Source organism: Garra rufa, chromosome 13 (assembly GCF_049309525.1).
Source record: "Garra rufa chromosome 13, GarRuf1.0, whole genome shotgun sequence".
In the NCBI taxonomy this organism is placed as follows: domain Eukaryota; kingdom Metazoa; phylum Chordata; class Actinopteri; order Cypriniformes; family Cyprinidae; genus Garra; species Garra rufa.
Genome location: NC_133373.1, coordinates 14722467 through 14748574, shown reverse-complemented (window position 1 = coordinate 14748574; position 26108 = coordinate 14722467). Strand labels below are relative to the sequence as shown.

Here is a 26108-nt window from a genome sequence, read left to right as displayed (position 1 = left end):
TAAGTCATGTTTTTCACTGATTAAAATGCAAATCAATTTACAACTTTTTGAAATGCATTTTTCTGGATTTTTTTTTTTGTTATTCTGTCTCTCGCCGTTCAAATAAACCTACCATTAAAATGATAGATTGATCATTTCTTTGTCAGTTGGCAAACATACAAAATCAGCAGGGGATCAAAAAATGTTGTCCTTCGCTGTATACAAATACATATGCATAATGAGAGGTTTCACAAAACAAAGCTTGGGTCTAACAAAACTCTGTATAAGTCATAAGCACTTTATGCAAAATTCATGCCCATGTTTCCTGGCAACTTATGTGGCAAACCAAATAATAAGCAGGCCAATAACAACCACTAGAACAGACCTGTCATTCAATATGTTGCCACATGAGAAGCCAGTAAACTATTTTGCAAGCAAGTCATGTGTCTTGCGTCAATCTGAAGAGCTTCTTTCAAATCTTTAATTACAGCTTAGCCACCAAACCAAAGTTTCACAATTCAGCTTAACAGACAGATTTTTAATAGCAATGTAACATGAAAAATGACTGTATAAGGGTTCTTTATGAGACTGTTTTGTAAGATTTATTGGGTGTGTACATGTGTGTGTGAGAACTACAAGAACATTTCAGGGCCAAATACATTCGATCTATGGAATAAAAATAAAGAAAGTACGGATATCACCTACAATCAAATGCATCACTGCTACAAAACTACACACAAAGCTTAACCTATTAAAATAAGATTGTAGATAAAACAAAAAAGGATTTACATTACACAAGATATTATACGAAGGCCATTGCGTGTACTACAGGATCGACCACCAACAACTAAGCGCCAGTTTCTGAAGAGATGATGCTCTTTCTTCATCAGGCAGTACACTTTGGAAATGAAGAATTTCATGAACTGGTGACCTGGAAAAAAGAAAAAGACTAGTTAAAAAGAAATGAAGAGAGAATTGAAAAAATTTGTTTGTATGACAGTGGATCACATTAACTACTAAGAACAGAGTTATTGAATTAGGCTAAGTCAACTGAGCTATTTTTGTTGGAATCTATACCCAAGACATTCTTTAACTTTAACAATGTTTGATGTAGACAAATAAGCAAATGGAAAGTATGTTCTAAAGCTTAGCAAAACTCATGTCTCTAGCTTTCTATCTGCATTCGAAATGACTATCAGTTTTAGCTAATCAAAAGAGCTGAATTGTTAGAAACTTACCATAAATGCTGTACAAATGTCATTACAAAATCTCCTAAAAATACTTGGTGCGGTTAAGAGCTCTCTGAGCAAGCTGGCCGCTCTCATCCGTGATTTTCTCCCAGTCAGTCTGACCGACTACAAAACCAATTGCACGCTTTCTATCGGCATCCTTCTTCTCTTCAAGATCAGCCCAGCGCACCTGGAAGATCAAGTTTAATGAGTGAAAAATGTTTGTTTAAATCATCCCCTTTCCCAAACTGAGCATGAAAAGCTATGAATATTCCAATCAACTTGTTCAGACCAACCAAAAAAAAATTAAAAATACAGACCAATTATTCAATCCTTTTCAAAAGAGGAGTTTCAATCTGCAACTCTCAATAACATTTAAAATATAAAACTGAACAACAGGTGACTACAAACAGTAACTGAAAGCTAATAAATGAAATATGTACAGCACATTACCCTCTTTTTGCCAGGTTCAGACATGCGACTGGCATAGTCATCAGGCAGCTGAAGGAAGTCCTCCATGCCAGACACATCAGTTTCTCGTTTTCTCTTGCCTCCACCCACCAGACCATCCAGCTTGTCTGCAAGGACAAAGCAGTATCTAAAGTCATCACCAGTTCTACATCTGATGAACACTTATTTGTGACAAAACTACTAACTCATGGTAAATCACATGCTAATATGTGACCCTGGACCACAAAACCAGTCTTAAGTCGCTGGGGTATATTTGTAGCAATAGCCAAAAATACATAGTATGGGTCAAAATTATTGATTTTTCTTTTATGCCAAAAATCATTAGGAAATTAAGTAAAGATCATGTTCCATGAAGATTTTTTGTAAAATTCCTACTATAAATATATCAAAATGTAATTTTTGATTAGTAATATGCATTGTTAAGAACTTAATTTGAAGAACTTTAAAGGTGATTTTCTCAGCATTTTGATTTTTTTGCACCCTCAGATTCCAGATTTTCAAATAGATGTATCTCGGCCAAATATGGTCCTATCCTAACAAACCATACATCAATAGAAAGCTTATTTATTGAGCTTTCATATGATATATACATCTCAGTTTTGTAAAATTTAAAAGCTCTTATTCTTACTGTATGCACAATTTTAAGGGCTATTTTGCTTTGTAATGACTGTTATAGCACCAGCTGTAGTCTTATCTCCTTAAAACTAGTGCATGCTGATTTAGAATCACTTGTCGCATGTTCTCACCAGGTTTTGAGTTTTCCTTTAGACTTTATAGGATTTGGGGTAAATTGGGACAGGCCCCGATTTCTAAACAACCTCGTTATAGCTTCCTTTTTAAAAATTAGAGAGTCCTGAAAATTGTACTGCAGTGTTTTTCCCAGATTGAGCGAAAAACCTAGGACTAATTTGCAAAAGCTTTTTTTTTTTTTTTTTTTTAATCTTCTCAATCATCTAACAAAGGATTTGATTGACAGCAGTGGTTCTAGAGGCAAAGTTGTCCGGAATGAGGAACGGATATCGCACAATTATGCATAAACCGTGTAATGCACAATTGTTTACGCCCTTGAAAAACACGATATCACCACGTTTCTTTCTTCGTCCTCCGTTAACCATGTCTAAGAGGTGCTCAAACTTCCACGGCTAATGGCAACCATGTTTTTTGAGATAAGCAAATGTCCTTATAGACACTTGTGGTACTTTGGACCAAGACGGTGCATAGCAATTTTTATGTTGATAGAACAAATGGTTGCATAGGTACAGTCATTTTTCCCCCTCTTATAGTGCCAGGAAGTGGCCAAGCTCCACGATTTTTTTTGTAGTGTGTAAAAGAACTGCCCCTTTCAAACGTTTTTTGCATCCCTTTGCGAGTCGAAAGTTAGACCTTTTTTAATAATAATTAATATTCTCTCTCCAGAGAATCTTTCTGAACTGATTTGGTTCTGATCGGGTGAAAAACCTAGGACAAGTACGCAAGTAGAAAAAAATCCCAAATACCAGAAATTTTGTCAGGCTCTCGAATCGGATGCTTGCGTTTTGTCCACCGTAAGGCATGGATTCCAACGACATAAGACGCTTGAGCCTACGACTGACGATTTAGGAGTTATGAGCGATTTCTGTTTTAATACTTTTGATCGCTGTAGAGCACCCCGTCAGACCGATTGGGGTGAGCCTTGGTGATGTTGTCGGGGTTTGAGTACCCTCCAAGTTTCCAATTATATGCATGACACCAATTATTGAAAACAATCATATTAAAAGATAACAACCATACATGACCATGTATTAAAGACAACCACATACAGTACATATTGCTATGAATATTTTGTGTAAAACTACAAAGAAATAAATACCCACCAAGTTTTGCTTCTGAAGTGTCCATCTCCCATTTGCTTTTCGGAAGGTATCCCTATATTACAGAGAGACACTCCAACGGTTAATCCTCAGGTGATGAAAGACAAGAGGGGACAGACAGCGTGACAGGAAGGACAGAGACAGAATAGGGGCTGGGGAGCAATGATGATGCTTTGGATGATGAGAGAATAAGCTTGAAAAAAAGATCATTAATAAGTCACAAAGGCAACAACTGATGAACAGTCCTTATTCAGGGTAAGTTTACTTAATACAGAATAGCATGCATTTTTAATACACTATGCAGTGTATATGAACTGGATTCTTACAAAACTAACAGCTTTACACATTAATTTTAATGTAAATCACGAAGCCAAGACACATTTTTGCAGCAGAGGTTGGTAACTATGGGATAAGACAAAGCTGATAGCACAACACACAGGAAACACTCGATACTGACAAGGATTTCACTTTTAAATGTAAAATTATTCTTCTCTGCAACCTTCAGAAGTATTTCTCAACCCTGCCCTAGAGGAATCATGCTACCACTGGATCTTTGGATTGAGAAACTTTGCTTTTTCATATGATAAATATATAAGTGGTAACAAAAACAGTTATTTTTGAACTGGAAATTTACATTCAATTATAGCGTTATATATAGTTGAAGCACAAATCCATAAAACCTACTTTAACTGAATTCAAATTAGTAAATGGTAAAATTAGATAAAATGTAAGCACTCATCTCTTAATAAAATTTTAAAGGAAAGCCCCAGTATGATGAGTTTTGTTTAAGTTTATGCTTATATAGCTCTTTCAGTAGCTGTGATCATCGTATTTTATTTTATTTTATTTATTTTTTATCATAATGTGTTGCGGTAAAAATAGTAACAGGTAATGCCAGTAGCTCACAGAGTGCAACCATTTCACGTCATTAAAATAATGGCACCTGCCCCATAATCCAAAATATGTATAAAACAATGTGAATTTTAAATAACCCAAATCTTTTCTACTACAAATTTCAATAAAAGACATCATTTACATTATATTAAGCCATAAAAGTCTTAATACAAAAAAAAAAAAAATAGGAAATTACACAAAACCTTGGTATAAAGTCATCAACACCGAAGCCACATTAAATGTTTGTGATCGTACATAAGCCATAAATGTATATTTTTTTAACAGTTTTCTGGACAAGAGACTTTAATGTTAGTAACGCACCAAAAAATGAATGTGCTTTATCTTAAAGCATTCTATTTCCTACTGTTTTAATATTTTCAAGTAAAATTAAATATTTCCAAACTTTTACGACCACATTTTTTTTTTGCTGCAATGTACAGACTGCATGTTTGCTTAAAAGAGCAATGTCAGATTTCAGCTAGATTTAAAACTATACTTTAAATAAAAAATGCACAAATATACAAAAAGAAGAAAAAGTTGCAATTCCCAAATAATCGTGACATGAATTTTTAAGCTGTGAATATGCACTCTTTGATAAGAGTGTGAACACTCAAAACACCCTAGAACATTAATGTCTCAAGTAATGTTTGTGATCATAAAAGGTCATAACTACAGTATATCAATTTATAAAAGGCCATAAATGTTGCAGTACTGTTAACATGAATGCTGCATATTTTCCAAGTGTATATATGTATACAGTACATACATACACTGCTTTTCAATATTTTTAAAGATCTAAATTAATGTTACAAGGTATTGAACTGAACAGCCAGATTGTTAGAGATCTAGTGTTGTACAAACATCTCAACATTTGTCTCTAACATCCCAGGTGTTATTAAATAAATTTGTATTTATATTTACAATCTTATTTGTGAAAAGTAAGCACTATTAAAAACAGCACATAAATACCATAACTTTTAAAAGCATTTTTGAAGGTTTACATGACTGCTACCAACACCAGTAAAGAGGAATTACATGACAATATGCTGAGACTAAAACAAAGATATACTTATGAAAATAAATGTAAAAAAAAAAAAAAAAATAGTATTGGTAACTGTGTTTGGCAGCTAAAATGATAAACACTGTGTGTTTGCTTTCAAAGCCATGATTAGTTCAGATGCCAAACTAAGTTATATTGTGACATTCTCACACTTTCATATTAGTTTACAAAAGTTTGTCAGTTTAATTTTAGCAAGACATCAAAGAACAAAAAGATATGCATTTATTACTATTTAAATATAACCATTCATTAATTTGTCTTGATAGTAACCAGGTGTAAAAGGATAAACTGTCTAAAAACGCTTAAGTTTACATGAACTTTTTCAAAATGTAACATGCTTAGTCATGCTGTCTAAAACCGCCTAAAATAATCAACTTTTCTTTCATTTAAAAAAAGCTAAATTTTCCTAATTTAGCCACTATCCAGTTTAACTATTCTTTGTAATGCCAAGACAGACCAACATCTGTTAAAAGTTTATCTTGATGCCTTATGTACGAGCTTCCTTACTTTCTACAATATTCTAACTATATTCACTGCATTAAACATTTTACTGTAATTCCAACTAATTAACCCTAAGTAAAACTAAAAATGGTCAACGAATAAACAAAATTGACAATTTTCAATTATATTCTACTGATAGTTTTATGAACCCTAGGCAGGTTGGTTATCCTGGCATGGTGGTTATTTGATTTAGGTCTTTACATATTTACAAGAGTTTCCTTCTATAAGTAGCTAGACTGAATTAATGGCTCCATTGTGAAAGCTGTTTTAAAATAAGGCACAAAGAAATGTCTTGTGCAGAGCTTCCTACAAGACAAAACCCAAGAAGCTTTCAGGAAGTCTTGCATTTAAATTCAAGTCCCATGATAATAGGTTTGTATAAGGAATTCAACTACAACATCAGGCAAGAAATACAGTTTTGGTGTGTTTCTGTGTGAATTTCATACTAATAGTGATGCCGTTTAATTCTTGGCTGAAGAAGATTAAGACAAAACGGTTACATCAACGGACATTCTTGCATCTAGAGGTCAGCAAACAAAAACTAAGCTGACTTATATACGATTAAAGCTACTTAAACTACAAATCAAGTGCAGCCAAAAACTCTTAAAAATAAAGGTTCTTCATGGGCATCAATGGTTCTATGAAAAACCTTGAACATCCATGGAACCTTTCAAATGCAGAAAAGGTTTTATAGTCGAAAAGGGTTCTTTAGATCTTTAAAATGTTCTTCAAAATGGATATTCAGGAACTGTTCACTAAAAGGTTCTTCTATGGATTTACTACAAAAACACCCTTTCGGAACTGTTTGAGTTCATTACGAAGACTCCTCAAAAGCAAAATGAAATAGATTTAGGAAGACTTTACACTACAGTCCATTTTAATAAAGTTGTTTCTTGCCTCTGAAACTACAAAAAAACTATTCCTAAAAAAAGTCTTAATATACAGCAAGTAAAATATTTTAATTAGCTAAAATGTTTAGATCCATTAACCTGAAAATTAAGGACAAATGTGCAGGGATTCTCCATTATAGATGAAATTACAGTGTATTTAGAAACTTCAGCTAAATGTGTTTAAGCACTTCAAAGTCACTGCCATTAGTCAGACAATGTTTGCTCATTGCCAATATATAAATGCAAAAGCATTTAATAATTCATAATAGGAATATGGATTGCAATTACCAAATAGCCCAGGAGATCCCTGGTCACAGCAATTTTTGCACAATAATATTTGTTTCATCTTCGTCAACTTGGATTTGGAAAGAGTATCCTGTGACTTTTAAGCATGGTAAGAGTACTTACCTTGTTTTGTTGCAAAACTGGGTCACGTTTAAAAACTACAAAATCACAGTTTCAATTATTGGATGAAAGAAGCATGCATGAAAAGAGAGGTCCTACCAGATCCGTCTCGTCGTCATCTTCCTGTTTCACTTCAGCTTTTGGTTCTTCTTCAGATGGGTTGAAGTCTTCCATCTCCACCTATCACAAAAGCAGTTTGTTTTACAATGTGAAGGAAAGCATAAGAAACATTTACATTATTACATATTATTAATTTCTTTAATGAAGATTACAGGCTTCATCAATCTTACATCTTCAATCGCAGCGTCCTGCAGTAGAGACCGGATATCTAGTCGTACCATATGAGGTGGTGCAGATTCCCAGCCACTAGCCAGCTATGTGCAACAAGAATATTATTAGCCAGGCTTATGAACAGTTATGACATATAATTCAGCTGATAAATTGAACAAAAACAGAAATCAAGGTAAAGAAACTACCTTTGTAATATCCTTTAGTGTTCGTCCATGTATGTTTCTCTTTGCACATGTTTGGTGATCAGTGGTGATTTCAGCTAAGTACACCTGAGAATAAAATAACAGTTAAAGCACAGTGAGGTAAAGATAAAAAGTTTAAAAAGTAAATTTACATGAAACGCCAAGGAAGCTCACCTCAAACCCTTTTGTCTTGGCGGCACTCCAGAACTGGTCAAAGTACTTCACTCTTTCATTGATGGCATCCAGGATTATGAATGGAAAAAATCCATCATCCAGTGTTTTCTTGAATGTCTTCAGCATGCTGCTTCGATATGTATCTTCCATCTCTGGTTCATATTCATATTCAAGAACCTGATGAAAGTGGTCAGAAAGATTTGCATGATCAGTTGGAGAAAATAAGTTGAGGTTTCTCATTTGAAATGAATGACGAACAGGCAAATTCAAACCTTGGTCTTGACGCGCTTCCCACTATCAGGGTCCTTCTCAACTTTTTCCACTTCAGTCATGAAATAGTCATCCAGACCAAGAACTCTGGGTGGTGCGCCACCACATTCAACCTCTTTATCCTACATCAAAAAAGGTAAATTTATGTATTAATTAAAATGACAAGGTAAATTGCAAAAACACAAACAGACTTTTGGTTTTATGTAGTCTCTTTGGTTTAAAACATCTCATGCATGTCTAGCTATGCAAGCTTTATTCTGTGTGTCAGCATGTTTATAGCTAGCTTAGCAGTAAATATGGAGGCAAAACAAAGCATATTACCCTAATAAGTTTTGCGACATGACTTTTGCCACTTCCAGGTAATCCACGCATGATGACGACAATCTGAAAAGGACGAAAACCATGAGCATGGTATTCAGAAGATGATGATGATGATTCAAAAGGAGAAGATTCAGAATGAGAAGAAAAGTGTGGTATACCCTGTCAGGTCGAGTTAGTCGACCTGGGGCTTTGAGGATGTCCTCAGCATTCTTCGTTTCTGGTTTCTTCTCCACACGAGGGGGAGCAACAGGAGCAGAAGGGGGCAGTGATGTTGGTGGTGGAGGACGCTCATCTGGATAGCTCCTCCGATCACCTGGGTAAGAAACGCAGGTATCTTACACAGTTCTCAACTTTTCAAGCTTAGAGATTACTCCGTTATTTATTGTAAACAGCATTCACTTTCAAATTGGCTTGTGTAACAGGATTCTTCTAAGTGTGTAATTTCTGTTTTCAAACAGGTTTTTCTGGGCCTGGAAACATTTCAGTTGCATTGCTGCAAGGTCTTACGATTTGGAACGACATGAGGGTGAGTAATTAATGACTAAATTTTATAATTCACTTACTACCATAGCTTGAGGATCCATGGTCATAATGGTCAAGACTCCTTTCATAGGAGGACCTTTCATAGCCTGGTCGGTTATAAACCTCACGATCCCTGCTTGAGCGGCTTGGGTGATCTCTTTCTCTCTCTCTGTGACCTGGACGAGGCCCAAGTGGAGGTCTAAAACCAGACATACAAAAAAACATTAAAACTATATTCCGAATACGCGTTTGCACCTTTCTTATAGAGCTCTTGACAGACATTTTGATCTAAATAATGAAATGTTTAATATTAAAAATTTAGTAATACGGCTATAATATAAAAAAATAACTTGGATGCAACTGTAAGGTCTGGAAGTACTTACCGTTCTTCTCGTAGGTAACGGTCCCTTTCATATCTCTCTCTTTCATAATCCAGAGATGGCTTCTCCCTGTATGGATCTCTCTCCCAATCGCGGTCAAATTCTCTCAGACCACCATATGGGTCACTTCTTCTGTCATAATATGGGTCTCTGTGGCCAAGCAGTTCTAATGAAGGAGAGAGGTTCATCGCAGATGTGAATTAAAATAAACCAAAGCCGGGTTTTTTATATTAACAGAACAGAACCAACCTTTCTCATAATGTCGCTCAGATGGGGGTGGAGCAGGCCTCAACACAATCCTCTCTCCATAAGAAATCCTTTCCACTGTTGCACCAGCATCTGCTTAATAAAAAACCTGAATGTAATTTGTCTAAATAGGCTACTTTTACCATCACGAGTTGAGAGATAACATATACTGACCACGGCCATGCCCATAGTCCACTGTTTTAGCAATGAATGAGGCTGTAGGGGCGGATGCAGAAGAATGAAGGTAGCCTGTAGATTGATTTGAAGGGGGCAAGCCAACTTCCAAAGGTTGACTAGTCTGTCCCGTTTCTGACATTAAATTGGTAGCCTTTAAGAAAAACAAAATATTGAAGCAATCTGCAGTTTTTCAACAACATGCAATGTTGGAAATTAGTTTCTGATTCAATGAACATAATTTGAAACTCAAAGTTGGCATGCCTGCAGAGCACTTTTAACTTCAGGTGGGATTTCCAATCCAAGAATTCCAGCAGGAAGTTCTGGAGGCAACCCAGCTGACTCTGGGTTCGAAGCTTCTCCCAAAGCCTTCTTGCTTTCCTGGAGCTCTCTATGAGCAAACATGTCACTCAAGTTAATATCTATATATAATAACATCAGCCAGTTGGACTGTATGACATGAACGTTCTTAAAATAATGATACACTGCTGGGAACACCTTTTACCTTATCATTTTTAGCTCCTGTGCAGCTTTGAGAATGATCTCATGCTGCCTTTGAGAAAGAGCAAGCACAGTTTTAGTTGCACTAGGTGAAGACTGCTCAAGTGAAGCATCCAGGGCTTGAGATTCAGGCAGGCCAGCTAGCGGCTCTGGGTTGTGTTCATAACGGGGCTCCGTTTCACCAACTGGATGAGAGTAAGCCCTCTCTGGTGGGGGTGGAGGTGGAGGCGGGGACCTTTCCCAATCAGAACGAGAGTGATAAGGAGGCTCCCTATCTCGATCTTGATATGGTGGACCATCAGCGTAAGATGGTCCTCTTCGTTCCTCTCTATACCGACTCTCATCTTCATACGGGAATGGCCTTTCTCTTCCCTCTAACCAATGATCATCTCTAATGTGCTCTGGTGGATGACGTGGTGGATAGTCACGGTCAGGTTGCTCCCTGCCCCATTCCTCACGAGAACCATAATACTCGTCTTGTTCATAATCTTCACGGTATTCACGAGCTGGCCTTCTGTACGTCTCATCCTCTGCACCATATGGGTATTCCTCTTCATAATTTTCTTCTTCATGGGGTGGTGGGCCATGCCACCTCTCCCTTGGCATTGAAGGCCTCATGGGAGGTCTTCTAATCTCCATTTCATGGGGAGGTAAAGGAGGACGTCTGAGCCCTCTCCCACGAGGATGAGCCCATCCAGGTTCTCGGCCTATTTCTTCTTCATATCCAATAGGACCAGTCGGTTCCCTTGGCAAGACTTCATGAGGAGGTGGTGGCCGTCTCATGTCTTGCTCCATCATGTCATGGCGGGGTGGTGGACCCCATGGGCCTACACCACGTCTGAACCGTGGTCCCATTATCCCACGTGGTCCCATGTGAGGAGGTCCGCGTGGGGGGCCAGGAGGAGGGGGACGCCTTGGACCATGAAGCATAAATCGAGGATGGAAAGGGGGTCGTCTAGGACCACCAGGAGGAAATGGAGGTCTAGCATGCATGGGAGGTCTTCTCTCTGCCCAGTATGGATCTTCTTCCTCCCAGTATTCCTGTGTTTCTTCTTCCCAGTGTTCATCTGGATGAGCGCTCTCTGGGTGCTCCCTGTGACCTACTGGTGGTCTTCTCTCTCTAGGATCTTCATAGTATTCTTCTGGAAAATGTTCCTCCTCTGGTTGCCACATCTCATGGGGTGCTTCCTGGTCATCCATTTCTCCAGGACCTTCTAAAGAGGGGTCTGTCCAAGCAGAATCCTGGTCCTCTCCATCTGGTTGCTGGTGGTCATAGGGGTCCTCTGGCATAATTTCTCTCTGAGAGTTGGGGTCATGCATTTGTCCTATGTACTGTCCTCGACCACGTGCACGGCCCCTGCCTCTAAGAGGCACTGGCACTTGGCCCCTTCCCCTTCCTCGGGCTACCTGTGGTGGACCTGTCTGATTCATCACATGTGGCCCCCTAGGAGCTTCTTTAGGTGCATCAGGTTTAAACGTATCCTTTTGTGGGGGCTTTGCTTGTTGTGGTGGCCCGTTAATAACATTATTGGTTTTAGAAGGTTGTAAATTAGACTTCTGAGCATTTTTGTTGGTGATGTTTGGACTTCCTGTAGGTAGGGATGGTTTAGTAGTATCCTCTTTTAACTTATCTTGCTTTGCAGTATCAGCAATAGTATTTTCAGATTTATTATCCTGAGTTTGAGGAATGGGTCCACTCTGAATAAAAAATCCATCCACTGAGTCCATTATGTCATCTGTCAGTGATGGACCAGTGGGAGCACCATCTGTGTTATTTTGATCCTGGGCATTTTTGTTTTTTTCTGGGCCCATTTGAGATGGAACAACTGGTGGTGCATCAGGTTTTGTTGATTGTTGTGTTGTTTGAATGCCAGGGACAGGACTGGATTGTGCTCCACACCCTGGTTGTTGAGGGGGTACAGGGGGCCTTTCAAACCGTGCAGGTGCATTCTGCCTAGGGGGGTTCTCAGGTCTCACTGGAACCCCAGGGTAAGGAGGATTATCTCTGGGAGGTCTGTTAAATCGCTGACCAGTGTCAAATCTAGGTGGTGCACTAAACCGTTGCTGGGGAGGCTGCTCAAACCGTGGGCCTCTGGGACCTTCAAACCTAAAAAAAGCAAATAAATAAAAATCAGTAATCTCGCTCCAGAGAAATAGTGTTAATAATTTGTGCAATCCTTATTCTAAATTGATTACCTTGGGCCATCAAATCTTCCACGAGGCCCAGGGGGCCCAGGAGGACGAACCCCTGGTCCTTGTTGTCCAGGAGGGTGAACCCCTGGTCCAGGTGGTCCAGCAGGACGAAACCCTGGTCCAGGTGGTCCAGCAGGACGAAACCCTGGTCCAGGTGGTCCAGCAGGATGAACGCCTGGTCCAGGTGGTCCAGCAGGACGAACCCCTGGTCCAGGTGGTCCAGCAGGACGAACCCCTGGTCCAGGTGGTCCAGCAGGACGAACCCCTGGTCCAGGTGGTACAGCACTTTTACCCGTTTCAGAGACAGAATCTAAACCAGAAGTTGGGAAAGGTTCTGCAGGTGATGGCCCCTGTGGAATAACCGTTCCAGAAGATGACGGGGCTTGTGGTGAAGGTCCCGGCATGGCATCCATGTTAACTGGTGGAGGCATAGAAGGAAGCCCTGAGCTTGCTAGATGCATGTTTCCATCTGGTCCAGGGAGTCGATGCTGTCCATATTGTCCCATCATGCCACCATACGAAGGGGCTGTACCATACTGATGCTGCATAGCTCTTAGGGTTGTGGTTCTCTCTTGCAGATGAGCTGAAGTTGAATTCATTTGCTCTTGCCATTGTCTCCACTGGGCTTCGTAATCATGTAGCTGGTCTTTGTGTGGGTATGACTGAAACTGTTCTAACCACAAATTAAAGTGCCTGTCCCACTCCTGGTACAAGGGAGCAAATCGCTGTTGCTGCAGTTCATAGTGTTGCAATTGCATCTCCAAAGGCATTGTCTGGTGGATAGAATTAAACAATCATAATAATATATTGTTGTGAAATTTGGTACATTTTCCTATGTTTTTGCTTTAAAGGTGCCATAGAATGCAGCCATGGCCTAATGGTTAGAGAGTCGGACTTGTAACCCAAAGGTTGCGGGTTCGAGTCTCAGGTCCGGCAGGGATTGTCGGTGGGGAAGGTGAATAACCAGCAATGGCTGCCCACTGCTCCGGGTGTGTGTTCACAGTGTGTGTGTGTGTTCACTACTGTGTGTGTGCACTTGGATGGGTTAAATGCAGAGAACAAATTCCTAGTATGGGTCATTTCACCTCCTCCTCCTCCTAATGAAACAATATTTTAAATTGTTCTCTGATATCTACATAGAAGGTATATGGCATAGGAAAGGGCAAAAAATTTCCAGAAATGGTTTTACAAGTCCATTTACAACCCTAGAATTCGTCCCTAGAATGAAATGGTCTGTTATTGGCTTATTTGGAAGGCTCGTGAATATTAATGTGAGCTCTGCTAGAATTTGTTAATCATTTGTCATTATCAGCGTAGTCATCTCTCTCCACTTATGTGGTAAGTGAAATCTAACTGCAATGTAACAATATGTACATCTGTACTGCAATATAACAGGCTACCGCTAGCATTAAGCTAACCATGTCCATACAGTAGCTCGCGTTATTTTACTGATGTACTGACGTTACTGGTGATTGGGCGATGCAAATGTTGGCGTAACTATTAACGATCGGGACTATTGCGTAATAGTCAGTGTTATGTTGGAATTGACCTATTTTTCGGTGGTGTTTTGCAAACACCAGATTTATATAAGGAGGAGGAAATGGTGGTGTTTGAGACTCATGGTATGTCATGTTCATGTACTAAACCGTTATTATTCAACTATGCCAAGGTAAACACAGTTTTCCATTCTATGGCACCTTTAAACTAGGGCTGTCCCCGACTATGAATTTTCATAGTCGAATCAGAATTTTCGAATCTTTCTATAGTCGACCGATAGTCGAATCATCTAGGCCTATGTGTGTGTGTGAATGGGTTGGGAGGGGCACGACACTATAGTCAGCAGGAGGGTAAAACAGTTTTTATTTTATTTTACACACTGCACACAGCAACAACTTTTAATAAAGCGACCAAAACTGCCTGCCAACTGACAGACGAACTTATTTAGGTTTAAATAAAAACACAGAACGCGTCTTTTAGTTCTAAAAATGCGAGGCGCACAGCACTGCCTTTTTTGCTAAGCAACGACCGAAACAGCTGTCCTGTCAGTCAAATCAAAGGATTATAGCGCGAACGCTCTAAAATCTTAGTTTTTTGCTGTTAAGTAAACTGTCATATTAGCAGAAACCCTAAATAATACAGCTCCTGGTTACCCACGATAGACACCAAAGGTTTCTCCTCCATTTCTTGCAGTCTCCGGACTTTTTAAGCAACGGTAAACTTTCGCCATCACAACAGAAGGCCCGCCTCTCCATTCATTCGATTGGACAATGGAAAAGAACGTGAATGACGTTGGGCGTTTTTCCGCTCAGAGTTGATTTTTTTTTTTTTTCAACTTCAGGCGCTCGGAGCGCTCCTGCAAAAACGTGAGGCGCGGGGGGCGCATAAACAGAGCGCAGAAGGCTCACTGCCAACAGAAAACCATTCAAAAGAGGCGCCTCCAATTGCAAAAACGCGTTCGGTGTGATCGCCGCCTAATCCCTGCCGTCAAGATGGTCCGCATCTCATCATGGGTCAGGGCAAGTGAAAATTAAATCTGTCACAGGGGTGGTTAGATTTATTCACAAACACGTTAAAAATATTTATTGAACGCTTCTTTCTTTTCACTTTTGTTTTTACTGCATTATCATAATCAAAGGCTGTATATAACGTAATATAACCGTACAAAACCAGTAGTTCTGTGTGCAATTAGACATTGAGCACCCCCATATTGCCAAAATGGTATGATGCTCGTTTCACCCGCGAAGATTCGACTGTGAGATCGGTGGTCGAATCAGGCTCCGCATATCGATGCATCGAATCTTCGACTATTCGGGGACAGCCCTACTTTAAACCAAACTATTTTCTTAGCTATCCACTCAAATAAAAAACCACTGATAGATTTAAAAAGACAAGAGATTGTACCTGGAGATGTGCTGGCTGTTGGATAACCTGTTGGTACTGTTGCAGAATCTGCTGTAGTTGAGCATGCTCTTGCATCAATGCCTGGTACTGCATACTGGCCCTTTGATGCTGCACATGCTGCCAATGGGCAGCTGCTGCCTGCAGCTGCTGAAGACGTGCTGCTTCAGCTGGGTCTCCTGTGTCAGTGATGCCACCTGGCTGTGGTGAATATTAGAGATCAATTAAACACAAGTAATCAATTCATACGTTTTTCCATAAAGAAATTATTGTGGATAATTACACATTTATAAGTTATTAAATTACTTTTTATAGTATAATTACATCATTGTATTAGATGTATTATATGTATGTTGCTTTTTATAAAAATATAAAACATTTTTGACCAGGCATTACTGCCGGAATCCTAAAGGGGACCCGATTCCAGGGCAGACTCAATTTCTCACGACACCGGTATAAGATTCTGACAGTATGATAACCTTCGATAAAAATATCACGGATTCACGGTATCACAGTATTTTAATTACTGCTCTACAATGTTACGTTTAAATGTCTGGGTAAAAAAAACAAAAACTTTTTTTTTTCTTTTTTTTCAACTGAGAACAGTTTCTGCGTCCCAATTTGCCTACTTATACTACGCCCTAAAAGTATGTACTCTTTTTGTAAAGAAAAAGTACATACTTTTGAGTATGTAGCAGAATAGTAGGCAAGCTTTGGGACATACTACTTTGTCATAACTGCTTCTTTAACGGACGCTCTGTTGCTTAGTAACCTGAATCCTGTCACTGTTTAAACTGCCCTGTCAATCATCACAGTTAACATTATCTACATTTCATTTAATTTGATTTGATTTCCAACCTTATTAGAGAAATGAAGAGGCATGTTCTTTCAGGAGTCTTTCATGCCGAGAACTGTTTGCATAATTACGCATTTAAACGTTAATGACCAAACCTATCATTATAAAAGTTCATAATGTTGCTGCACACAAAATATAACGAGGATAACATTTAAAAAAATATTTTTTCTCAGGTTACACACTGATTATTTATCACTCAAACCCCTTTCTCTACCTGTCCGTTGGTCGCGCATATTCTCCATGTTTGTAGTTTTTAAACACTTTTTATGCGTGTTTGTAGTTCTAATCGAATCCTCGTTCACTGCGCAATGTGTTGTGGGCAATATTAGCCGTTAGAGTGTGCATTGATCCGCACTTCGAATTCTGAAGTTAAGTAGTAGACCATCCGGGAATCTTTGGAATACTTTTTTTAAACATACTAAGATTTGGGACATACTAATTCTATTTTCGAATACTATTTAGGACGGATAGTATGCGAATTGGGACGCAGCAAGTATATTTTATTTTAGGAAACATATAGAAGATTTTGCAACATTGAACATCAGGCAAAATAATTAAAATAAATAATTGAATCTTCTTAATTAAATTAAATTGCAGTCAATTGTGTGAGCCTAAACCTGCAGCTCAACAATAATCCACATCAATAAACATAAATAAATTTTTCAAAAACAAATCCTTCTAAATGGAAAAAATGCAATCCCTAATCAAAACAAAAATATTACCATTAGTGGCAGTTCCAAAAATAAACAAACACTCAAAGACACAGGAGAGCCAGCGAGTTTTTTTTTTTTTTTTTTTTTTTTTTAATGGCGTGATTTTGAAAAGAAGTTAAAGGTGCACTGTGTAATATTTAAGATGATCTCTAGACAGAGGTGCAATATAATATACATAACTATGTTTTCAGGGGTGCATAAAGACCTTACTTAATGAACCATTATGTTTTTATTAATTTAGAATTATCAGCTTGCGAAAAAACACTGACACAATGATGAACAAGTAACAGTAATATTCACAATAAAATTGTTTTATTGAATGATTAAGTAAATATAATTCCTTAAATTACATTTTAAAAGAAATCTCACTATTCGTTGCTGTCAAAAACGGCGAGATTTTAATCCTGTATCGGCTTCCGTAGTTCTGTAAAAGGGAGGGGTGAGCGGTGGACTGTTACAATTCACAACCTCGCCGCTAGATGCCGCAAAAATCTACACACTGCACCTTTAACGTGGCAGTGGCCGTGGCCGTCAGAATTTTGGCGGTACCCAAAAAATTCTGACACTGCTGACTTGGTCTTTTGGACGGGGGGAAAAGTTGTGGGGGTTCGCCTCCTTCGGCCGTCCTGAATTTATATTACTGCTGAGTCTCACTGACTGCGGATCACGTGCACAATCACAGACACGCGCCTGCCAGCACTAACCGGTGGGGGAGGGGCTGCATTGTTTTCGCTGCATGTACGCACACACACAACCTAGTAGGGAGTCCTGCGCTTTCACTTTGATGACACAAAAAATGCTCATATCATAAGAACAGTATAACTTTTTTTCTTTGCGGTTTTGAAACCGTGACTTTTTCAAACCACGGTAAACCTTGAAACCGGTTATCATCCCATGCCTAATGTTAAATACATACTAAAATATAATATATGAACAAAAAAACTATTACTCAGAAATTTACCTTCGATTCATCAGGTGGTGGTGGAGGAGGGGGTTCCTCTTTGGGAGGTGGGGGTGGAGGGTTGCTCTTTGGGGGTTCAACTGGAGGCGGTGGAGCAGGAGCATGGCTTCCATTAGCTGAACTTTGATTCTGCTTCGCCTTCTCGTTTTTCAGCTTTTGCAAATTTTGACGGTGCTGCTGATACCAATATTCCTGCTGCTCCTGTACACAATAATTACAAATATAACAAATATTTCCATTTATTGAATTCAAATAATAATAAGGATCACATAATGTACAGAATTTTACTAGATTGACAATAATGACAACAATACTGAAAACATACAACTGCAGTGTGACCAGTTCCAAGTCTGAATAGAGGCAAAGCAGAATAATTTGTGAAATTAAATAAAAAATTTGTCTTAAAAATACAGTCATTTTATACAATACTTAAATAAAGGACTGCAGTAACAGGAAGCTGCCGAATGGGTGCCATCAAAACGAAAGTCCAAACAGCTGATGAAAAAAAATCAACACAACTGCAGTCCATCAATTAAAGTCTTGTGAAGTGAAAAGCTGCATGTCTGCGATAGAAAAATCCTTCACTGAATTTTAACTTGAAACCATTACTCACATTTTAGCCAGAAGTAATGATTAAAAACTAACATTAACATTAAGTTAAAAACTTAATGATCAATTTCTTTCTTACAAACACAGTTTTCACTTCACATAAGTAGTTAACTGATGGACTGGAGTGGTGTGGATTATTGTGATGCTTTTATCAGTTGTTTGGACTCTCATTCTGACGAAACCCATTCACTGCAGAGGACCCATTTGTGAGCAATTTAAGTTTTTTCAAATCTGTTTAAATGAACTCATGTTTGCTAATTTTGACAAATCATATGTGCTAAATCGACAAGTTATGTTTTAAATCGTGTATATCACAGCAATTTTAAAAAGCTGACAACTGACGACATAACTTACATGATTTATCAATATAAAATAGTAATCTTAATGCCTTATCATGATGTACACAAGCTGGTAATATAGTGTACTGTATAAAAAGTGACTGTATGAATAAATCAATACGAGATCAATAGCAAAACATGCCACAGAAGCTTGCCTGCAGAGACATCGACGAAAAGTCGGGCTTTTCATCCACCACCGATGCACTGGATTCGCTAACCTGTGGTGTTGGAGCGGGGGTCTTCACTGCAGGTGATGAAGATGATGAGGGCTCAGGAGCTGGAGGTTTCACGTCTGGTGGCGGAGGTTGAGGTTGAGGCTGAGGCTGAGGTTGAGGATGAGTTGGGCCAGCGGGCCCCCTCAGAGTTGATGGATCTTGAAAACTGCCAGGCGGTGCAGTGTGACCAACACCGCCTGTAGGCCAGTACGAAGGCGCGCTGTTGTTGGCGTTGCCGGAGTGATGCAGCACCGACTGCAGCTGCTTCTGATGGAGCTGCTGCAACTGCTGCATTTGTTGCATATGCTGTTCTTGTAAACTAGAGAAATTAGACGACGGTGTAACAGACGGAGCGCCATACCCTCCAAATCCTCCCCCTGCTGCTGCTGTTGCTACTGCTGGAGGCTGAGCTCCCCTAAACTGATGAGGCCGCGGGCCGAAGTGTGGAGGAGGCTGGTGTCCACCTCCGTAACCGCCCCAGGAGGGATGCATGCTCGAATCAAGACACTGCGGGCCAGGCAAGGCCTAGCCGCCTAATCGCATAAAGCCGGTTACTTGGTAACTATCGCTACGACTGTTTGCAAATATGATCGCAGTTATTAGCACGGGCTCTAACTATCATACGAAAGCTTAAAATATGAATTTATCTTTACAGACGTGCAAGAAACAGGACGCTTAAATTCATAATTATTGTCTGAATGCTATTTCCTCGAAGAGCCCGTGTGCGTGCCTGACTGCGCCTGCGTCTGAGCGTCAACGTGACGCTCACTTTGCGTAATACGTCATCGCATTTCTTTTACACTTCTGCATGAAAGAGAGGCGCCTTAGCACCACCTGTCGCACTGGTTCATTCATTAGAGTCAATATTATTTTTTTAAGCCGAATTTTATTCTTTAGATTTGAAGTAATACATTTAAAAATACATTTTTTTGTCGATGAAAACATAAGCACAGTTTATCAAGTAGAGAAAGATGGGTCTGGTGTCATGTGGTCATCATATCTGATCAAGGCAGCTGCCAAAAACAAAACGTTTTCACTAATATTTATAACGTTTTATTTTGGTGGCAGTTAGGAAATGCCGCAGTACACACAAAATGTACAAATAATGTAACCTGTTAAAACAAATTACCAACCTGACTACAAAAACAAAACTAGTCCAAACTGCATCTTTTGTAAGATATTCTATTTAGGTGTTAAAACAACGCAGTTTTTACTTTGGAATCAAACTTAAATATTTCAACAGTATCAAAATAAAACCAGACCAAATCTGAAAGTCGCATACAAAAGATGACTGAATAACAATACATTTTCTGACCAAAATTCCTGAGTATGTGACAACACCAAAACAAGTGAATAGGCCTATTTTTTCATTAAAGAACTAACAGAAAGGGCAATTCACTTCCTAAAGAGTATCGCTGACCTAATTGTAATTACTAAGCTTGCACAAGGGGTGTGACGCAGTGAGGTAAAGATGCTTGCACAGCAACCACAATACATTCTGTTTCCTTTTCCACCTGTCTGTCTCATTATCCTCTTCTAAAGGACACTCTGTATACCCAAAGTCCCATTCAAGGTTAGTGTGTGGTATACCACAGGAGATAAATTACTGCATAGCAACAGCCTTCAAAAGTACTTTGAAATTCAAACAGTAAGAGTCTAGTGCAGGCCTTTGGTCTCCAAATGGAGGCGTAGGTTCAAATCCAACTTCTGAGAAGATCCTTTTAGAGTGACCTAACAAAAAGTTAAAACTCAAAACAATGCAAATATGTAATTTGTATTTAACATAGTCCTTAGCTGGTTTATGCAGGTCCTTAGCTGGTTTAAGCTGGTCATCAATTTTCTAGGTGGTCTAAGGTACCAGACTCAAGGATTTCCAACCGTTTCAGGACATGAGCTTTCTGATCTTTGGATGGAGCTGTGGGTTTAAATCCCAGTCTTGACAGTAATGTAAATGCAAATGATTAATTTGACTAAAGAGCAGGCACCACTAATAGGACAGATCAACAAATAACCTGCATCAGGTGTCAGGATGGTTAAGTGGTCAAAGGTGCCAGACTCAAGGGTTTCCAACATTTTAGAACATAGGGTTTCTGGTCTCCAAATAAAGAACTGGATCAAAATCCCAATACTGACACTAATCATTTAGAGTGACTCTGCAAGAAATTAAACCTTAAAAAATGTAAATGCATTAGGGTGCTATCATTGCCATTTCATATTAAAGTCTCCACTGACTGACTCATAGAGCAAGAAACCCTAAGTGCCAGAATGGCAGAGTGTTTTAAGGCACCAGACACAACCCAGCAGGCACTGGATGTCAATATGTCAGGTTGACATTGGACCCCAATGTTGGACAGATGTTGCATTTTGAATGAGAACAAAAATCAGGTTTTGATGTCAATTTGACGTTGACTTAACGTTAGATTTTGGTTACGCAACCTAAAAAATCCAAAACATTAAAATCAGCTCAGCTGACGTCAGTATTGGACAACAAATTAACGTTGACATTGACCTTGAATTTAACCAAATATCAACGTCTTATGATGCAGTGCACATGATGGGAAGGTTTCGCAACCTTCTGAGGTTAGGATTCTGATCTCTAAATGGAGATGTGGGTTAAAATGCTGATTGTGATAAAAAAAAAAAAGATTTTAGAGTGAGTAGACAAAAATTCAAAAGAATGTACACATTTGCATTGCCATGGCTCCACTGATATGACTGATCAACAAGAGAGCATCATTAGGTGTTAAAATTGCAGAGCAAGGTGCTGCACTCAAGCACTTTCAGCCCCCCTTAGAACACGTTAGAGAACATTGTTCTCTAAACGAAGATATGGGTTCACATCCCACTTCTGATAGCAAATTAAAGAGTGACTAGACAAGAAAATAAAGTACTATCATATGCATTCTACAGTGTCAAGGCTACACTGATAGAAGTGATCATTAAATGCAGTTCACTAAGTGTCAGAATAACAGTTTTAGAGTGACTAGACATTAAAACTCAAAGAATGCAAACGTATTAAGTGCTATCATTTGCATTTTACTATTTGCATTGCCATAAGACACAATCTACTTGTATGACTGATCAACAAGAAAGCAGCATTAGGTGTTAGAATTGCAAAGTAGGTGCTGCACTCAAGCACTTTCAGCCCCCTCAGAACATGAGGTTTTTGTTCTCTAAATGAAGATGTGGGTTCAAATCCCACTTCTGGTAGCAAGTTATAGAGTGATTAGACAAGAAAAAAAGAGTACTCTCATATGCATTCAATACGGTGTCAACGCTACACCGATAGAAGTGATTAAATACAGTCCACTAAGTGTCAGAATAACAGTTGTAGAGTGACTAGGAATTAAAACTCAAAGGATGTAAATCCATTAGGTGCTATCATTTGCATTTTACTATTTGCATTGCCATAAGACATCATATTACTGATTTGACTGATCAACAAGAAAGCAGCATTAGATTTTACTATTATCAGAATGGTAAAGCCATTCAAGGTAATGTACTCAAGCATATTCAGCCCTCTGAATGAGGTTTTTGGTCTCTGAATAGAGGTATGGGTTCAAATCCCACTTCTGACAGCAAGTTATAGAGTGACTAGACAAGATTTGCATTCTACAAAATGTCACATTGAAGCCTCCACTTTTGGAAGTCATCATTACATGCAGCCTGTTAAGTGTCAAAATCATTTTTAGGGTGACTATCTGTTAAAAAGAATGTAAATGCATTAAGTGCTATCATTTACATTTTACTATTTGCATTTCCATAAGACACGCTCCACTGATATGACTGATCAACAAGAAAGCAGCAATAGGTGTCAGAATGACTCTCAGTACATGAGGGTTTTGGTCTCTGAATGAAGGTATGGGTTCAAATCCCAGTTCTGACGGCTAGTTATAGTGTGAATAGACAAGAAAATCAAGTACTATCATATGCATTCTACATTGAAGGCTCCACTTATAGAATTCATCATTAAAGGTATGGATTCACATCCCACTTCTGATTGCAAGTTATAGTCTCTAGACAAAAAAACATGCATTAAGTGCTATTGTTTGCATTCTACATGATGGTTCCACTGAGAGAAATATTCATTAAATGCAGCATCAGTGTCACTAAGTGTCAAAATATCAGTTTTAAAGTGACTAGACATTAAAACTCAAAGAATGTTAAAAATATAAAGTGCTATCATTTGCATTATACGTACTGTCACATTTCAGGCACCACTGATATGACCATTAGAGTATTATTGTTCACAATGGTTGAGCGTTTTAAGAGATCAAGTTAATAAATCACCCTCTCTGATGACGCAATCGGCCACTTTTGAATTATTAGCCTAAATGGTTAACCACTAAGTTAACTCATTAACCTTAAAAGTCAAATCGAATCTAAATGTGCAGTGTGTTTATGAGCTTGATTCCATACTGATGCCATCACTGTGTATTTGTGGTAAGTTTCATGTCATGCAAACAGAAGAACACACTGCTAGTTAGGCCAAGGTCATGAGTTTGATTCCCAGGGATTGCATGAATTGCTAAAAAGTATACCTTCAATGCAATGCAATTTCCATATGCATAAATATAAGTTTAATAGAACAGAAACCAGTGTTTAATTTCCATTATTTGTAGTTACCAACGACATCTTGTCACATGTTAGATGAAACGCAGCCAAGCTATACGGACAGAGACTGCAGTGCTATGTAATTGTGAGCTGGTGGTGTTGCCAAGCGACAGATTGAATGCAGGTTTTGCTAATGGATGCATTAGTGTTTAATTATTATATTCATGCTAAGAATCGAATGAGCTACAAGCAGGACTATAAGCACGGTTGAAGAAAAACACAATTTCCCTTTTCATCTTGCTTTTCCATTATCTACATCCACCCGTTTTGTTCTGCTTGTGTCCACTCTCACATATCCGGCCTCTCGTGCTCTTTTTGAGTTCATTACGATCTCTTTCTTAAATAACATGTCCTTCAACCCCACACACGCTTTCATTATATCAGCGTGTCTTTAACAAACAGCAGAGTATCCACCGGAAGTCCCAATACACTTTGATGTGTCTGTTAAAATAAGATGGAACTTTCAGAACAGCATGGACAACTGTATCAAAGCTGAATTCTCCTGGCTCATATGTTTACACCATAACATTTACACAAGCTCCTTGTCTTATATGAAATGCATCTCAGTCTCAAGGTAAGATAGACTGAATTTCTAAAACCCTATTAAGCAAGAAAATATCATCTGAGCTGTAATAATACTGAGCCTTGGAAAATATCCTTGTGTGACATTCACTCCTACACAACTGCGGTAGTGTGGCCGAGCACGTGCTGTTCCCTGCTAAACACACACATAAACATACACACATACATAAACACACTCACAGATGCAGGTCTCTGTGTTTAGTCTAAGAACGCTCTGTGCTTTAGCTTGTTAACTCCAGCATGGCTGTTATATAGAACATATAAACCCAAGCTGCATGCTAATTATGGTTTTAAAAAGCATGTTTGTCAGATTCAGTCATAACAATACACTTCATATAGATGGACATGAGTCATAACTCATAATGTCAGCATTATAGGCTCTACCTAGAGAAAATGTCAGACATTAATGGCACAGTATCTGGTTGTTGACTCAAGCAAAATCAACAGTATGTTTTGTTTTTGTTTGGGTTTTTCTTCCCCTAGAATTTGTATTTTTTACCCTGCTTTGGGAATACAAACAGTAAGCGACTTAAAGGAGTAGTTCACTTTCAAAACAAAAATGTACAGATAATGTACTCACCCCCTTGTCATCCAAGATGTTCTTGTCTTTCTTTCTTCAGTCGTAAGGAAATTATGTTTTTTAAAGAAAACATTTCAGGATTTCTCTTCATATAGTGGACTTCTATGGTGCCCCCGAGTTTGAACTTCCAAAATGCAGGTTCAAATGGCTCTAAACCATCACAGCCAAGGAAAGAAGAGTCTTATCTAACAAAACGATTTTTTTTTTAATTAAAAAAAATACAATTTATATACTTTTTAACCTCAAATGCTCATCTTCTCTAGCTCTGTGTGTACTCTGTGTAGAGATTAAAAAGTATATAAATTGTAAATGTTTTTAGAAAATAGCCAATCATTTTGCTAAATAAGACCCTTCTTCCTCGACTGGGATCATTTAGAGCCCTTTGAAGCTTCATTTAAACTGCATTTTGGAAGTTCAAACTCACGGGCAACCATAGAAGTCCACTATATGGAGAGAAATCCTGAAATATTTTCCTCAAAAAACACCATTTCTTTACAACTGAAGAAAGAAGACATGAACATCTTGGATGACAATGGGATGAGCACATTATCTGTAAATTTTTGTTCTGAAAGTGAACTACTCCTTTAATGCTGGTTTGAGATCTGTTATAAGTCAGCGCCAATAGCCTACACTGTAAAAAAAAAAAAGCCTTAAAATTTATGGTAAACAACCTGCAGCTGTGGTTACCAGAGTTTTATTGTTAAAAAATACGGTAGCAATGTTTTACATTTTACGGTTTTCACTTAAATGTACAGGTAAATAGCGTAATTTCTGAATTTTTTTAACTGATACAATGGTAATATACCGACCTTTTGCACTACTGAAATACTGATATCTGTTTTGTACGTTTGTAACACATTGATAACCACCAAAAGCAGGGGGTGATGATATCATAGTGCGATGAGCCAAAGTCCATCATCAGGAAGTTTTAAATAATGACCTATATAGAAGGTGCACAGTGTTATTCACACAAACAGTAAACACCATCATGGTAACACACATAAAACTGAAATACTGCAAAACACAGTAATTTAACAACATTATATGTAACATACAACCCTAATGTATAAAACTGCCAAGAAAAATCTAAGAAGAAAAAGTTATTTCAACAAAAAAACATTCAATTAAAAAATGAAACACAGGGAATTCTGGGAATGTCAATTTACGGTTATTCACTTCAAAAAACAGTGTAGCCTATTACCATAAAAT

General features: G+C 38.5%; 1 protein-coding gene across 1 annotated transcript; it reads right to left on the bottom strand.

Annotated features, from left to right (window-relative positions):
- Positions 1–476: 476 nt before the first annotated feature.
- On the bottom strand, positions 477–19858 carry ylpm1 (YLP motif containing 1). The gene is made up of 21 exons (XM_073852955.1): positions 19127–19858; positions 17962–18162; positions 15435–15632; positions 12537–13306; positions 10345–12447; positions 10104–10230; positions 9840–9993; positions 9669–9758; positions 9423–9585; positions 9081–9238; positions 8676–8830; positions 8518–8580; positions 8199–8318; positions 7927–8103; positions 7756–7839; positions 7570–7653; positions 7379–7459; positions 3533–3584; positions 1662–1786; positions 1218–1398; positions 477–910 (listed from the first exon to the last, which is right to left on the bottom strand). The coding sequence occupies exons 1-20, from the start codon at positions 19613–19615 to the stop codon at positions 1252–1254; spliced, it is 5541 nt and encodes a 1846-aa protein (XP_073709056.1). The 5' UTR covers positions 19616–19858; the 3' UTR covers positions 477–910; positions 1218–1251.
- Between the last annotated feature and the right edge of the window lie 6250 nt (positions 19859–26108).

Coding starts and splice junctions, on each gene's coding strand:
- ylpm1 (XM_073852955.1), bottom strand. CDS start 19,615: ATGCATCCCTCCTGGGGCGGTTACGGAGGTGGACACCAGCCTCCTCCA. Junction 7,840..7,926: donor CCAAGACAAAAGGGTTTGAG/GTGAGCTTCCTT, acceptor TTTTATTCTCAG/GTGTACTTAGCTGAAATCAC. Junction 7,460..7,569: donor AGGACGCTGCGATTGAAGAT/GTAAGATTGATG, acceptor CTTTTGTGATAG/GTGGAGATGGAAGACTTCAA.